This window comes from Trachymyrmex septentrionalis, unplaced genomic scaffold (assembly GCF_001594115.1).
Source record: "Trachymyrmex septentrionalis isolate Tsep2-gDNA-1 unplaced genomic scaffold, Tsep1.0 scaffold129, whole genome shotgun sequence".
Lineage (NCBI taxonomy): Eukaryota > Metazoa > Arthropoda > Insecta > Hymenoptera > Formicidae > Trachymyrmex > Trachymyrmex septentrionalis.
The window spans coordinates 604,717-607,761 of record NW_017304428.1 but is presented as its reverse complement, the minus strand read 5'-3'; the positions used below and the strand labels follow the sequence as shown (position 1 = coordinate 607,761).

Here is a 3,045-nt window from a genome sequence, read left to right as displayed (position 1 = left end):
GTGCGTGCGTGCGTGCGTGCGTGCGTGCGTGCGTGCGTGCGTGCGTGCGTGCGTGCGTGCGTGCGTGCGTGCGTGCGTGCGCACATATAACTTCTTGGTAAAAATAACGTGCTGTGTAATATTGCTAAAAAAAAACGTAGATAGTAGTTATAATTAAACTTCCAATTATAAAAAAGCTGACGTCAGGATTGAATCATACAGTAAAAAAAATATACTGTCATTATTACTTTTAATTCTAATTGAAATTATTGGAAGTCTTGAAATACAATACACATTACATTAATTAAAATGTACCACATGTGAAATTTTATATTATTATATAAACACTATTCTATATGTATTAAGTTCGAAAACATGATAATGGTGAGCCTTGACATATGAATTCATCATTAAAAGTAAGTTAATATAAATAAATGAATCCTTTCTCTTTTTAAATATTTACCTTGCCTTACAGAGCTCGCATTGCTGCGTAATGTGCGCGTGCATCGTATCGTACGCAGTACGAAGCTCGTCTAAGAGAATACCACTTTGAAGATCAATGAGATCCTTGATGGAATAATTACCCGAATTTTCGATCATATGTGTGCGCAATCCAATCTTCCACGGTAATCCCTGAGTGCAAGCTTCCACGCATAGAACTAAATACTTCTTCATCATCTGCATTTCCTCTCGCATTCGCTAAAATTTAATAGTAACATATCTCAGTATCTATCTAGATAATATTATCATTTAATTAAATGTACATATTAAAATAGCTACATTTAATGAAGAAGAAATGATTTTTTAATATGATACATTGATTGTACATAATTTGCAGTATAATAAAAAAATGTAATCCAAATTTATTTTAATTTCATTTTGATAAAAAAAAAAGAGATTTATGATGCATAACTTATATCTAATAATTTTTAATTTAGTTACTCTAATATATATGTTTTATAATTATTATATATATACACAGTGATATGTTTAAGACTTACCTTTACAAGTGATAAATCCGGAACTAAGGTAAAGAGTTTCGGGTTTAATTCTTCTAGCGTTAGTACGGAACGATCCTCCAAAAGCATCAAAAGCTGCACTGCGGCGCGAGACACCAGACGCGGCTCCATGTCCCAATTTCTGATTACTCTCGCAGGAATGACCATGGCTGTGTTCCAATGGCATCTTTGACAGTAATATAAACCGCTGTAGTCGCAAAGTCGAGGCTCTACCCATGCTGATTCTAGAAGTGTTACTATTTTGATTATCAGATTGTATATAATTATAAATATCATGATTTAAGAAATATATATCTATGAAAAAATTCTACGTATCGTCAATCTAATAGGAAATTATAATTTCCATATAAATATTTGGTAAAAGATACAAAAATGTATTTAAAATATCTCAAAGTATCTTAATACAGTTACACATGACAAAATTGAAGTAATAAATAAAGATATAAGATATTTATATTGAGATAACAACATATCTGCATAACATTTTAATGTATTAGTATAATACATTGCTATTAATATATTAGATACCTGCATTCTTAAAGGAATTGCCGAAGCAGGATAACGATAATCCTTTTGAGAAAGCTTGCAGGAGGACAATAGATTCATTATCATTATCATAATCTTATAGAATATTTTAATAGTTATCAAAGAAATAGAATAATTAACAGACATTAAACAAATATGATAATCAAGCAAACAGTCCATTTATGTACTTATTTACAATTAAGACATTTTTTAATCTAATCTATTAAATACTTACTGAATGTTATTCGCACTTTACATTCCGCGCAACGGTAGCCTTGCTTCGAGAGGCCTTGCTCCGGACAGATATCCTTCGTGTGCGTGTATCCGCCAGCTTCACTGGCGACTACATGCACGCATACACGACACACATTGTTCAAACACTTCCAGTGACAACTGAATTTGCAATCTGAATAAATAAGACGTATTGGTAACAGAATTGCCATATTTTATGCTGTTTTTTTTAACAGACATTGTTAACCGATGTATTTGTAACAAAAATTCAATATTTTTTTGCATAAAATTCAGCGGTAAAAATCGGTAATTTCAAAAAAAAAAATCGATAAAAATTGGTCTCTTCTATTAAGAATGATAAAATAAGTAGAAAATCTTTATTCTTAAATAAACCGATATTCTTGAATAAATAGCTCAGATTTATATTAATAAAAATTTTCAATTGTGTTACTTTATATTTTTCTTATTAAAAACTAATATAAAATTTTATAATATTTATATATATCTGAGCGGTTTTGTTTTAAAAATATATATCACATACTAATTAATTTCAATTTACCCTGATTGAACTATTTTTCACAATAATTATTTACAGTTTTCAAATTAAACACAATGTATTAGGTTCCAACGAATAAAATTCAAACAATCAAATTATAAACAGGCAAAGAAACTACGCTTGATGTGCGTGCTACATATAATACAATATTTGTGTTATAATAATACAATATTTATCTGTTATAATACAATAACAATTATGCAAACATACGTACAACAGACATTTCGGTCTTTTCACATCAGATCCTCTTCAGTGTGACAACATTTCACGCAAAAGTACATTTCAAAGTCTTCTTATCACTGTTAACAATCGACTAAGAAGGATGTCGTTCAGAGAGATCTTCATCTCTATTTTTTATATTATATTAAGTGAATCATCAATAATTATTGATATATTCTATGGTGGATGGAAGAAAAAAATTCTATATATCTAAGTCACAAAATATAATAAGATTTAGGGATGTTTAGGAGTAGCATTTTAGATTATATGTTGATACTACATTGATATATATTAAGTTCTCCACAAGGGCTTATGGATTAATTCAATTGGACAATTGTAAGTGTGCAAAGCGTACGAATCTCGATATGAGATCAATCTTAAGGCTCCTGCCTACTCAGCCAGTGATACAGAATCAGGTCTGGCAAAACTGTACTGAACTGTACCCATACACACAAGCACAAGTATATATACTCTCGGCGCGGCGAAAGCGAGCACACGTACACAGTGCCTCGCCAC

At 30.7% G+C, this 3,045-nt stretch overlaps 1 protein-coding gene across 5 annotated transcripts in view; it reads right to left on the bottom strand.

Annotated features, from left to right (window-relative positions):
• The window catches only part of LOC108756647 (differentially expressed in FDCP 8 homolog), a 13,508-nt gene that overhangs the window by 864 nt on the left and 9,599 nt on the right, over positions 1–3,045 (bottom strand). For 3 of the 5 annotated variants that reach the window (XM_018500630.1, XM_018500633.1, XM_018500631.1), the window contains exons 4-7: positions 1,759–1,929; positions 1,527–1,580; positions 981–1,222; positions 443–678 (exon numbers count right to left, since the gene is read on the bottom strand). In XM_018500630.1, coding sequence (XP_018356132.1) covers positions 443–678; positions 981–1,222; positions 1,527–1,580; positions 1,759–1,929 — 703 coding nt within the window. Of the gene's footprint in view, positions 1–442; positions 679–980; positions 1,235–1,526; positions 1,581–1,758; positions 1,930–3,045 lie in introns of all 5 variants that reach the window. The other 2 variants (XM_018500634.1, XM_018500635.1) reach the window with 2 other exon arrangements.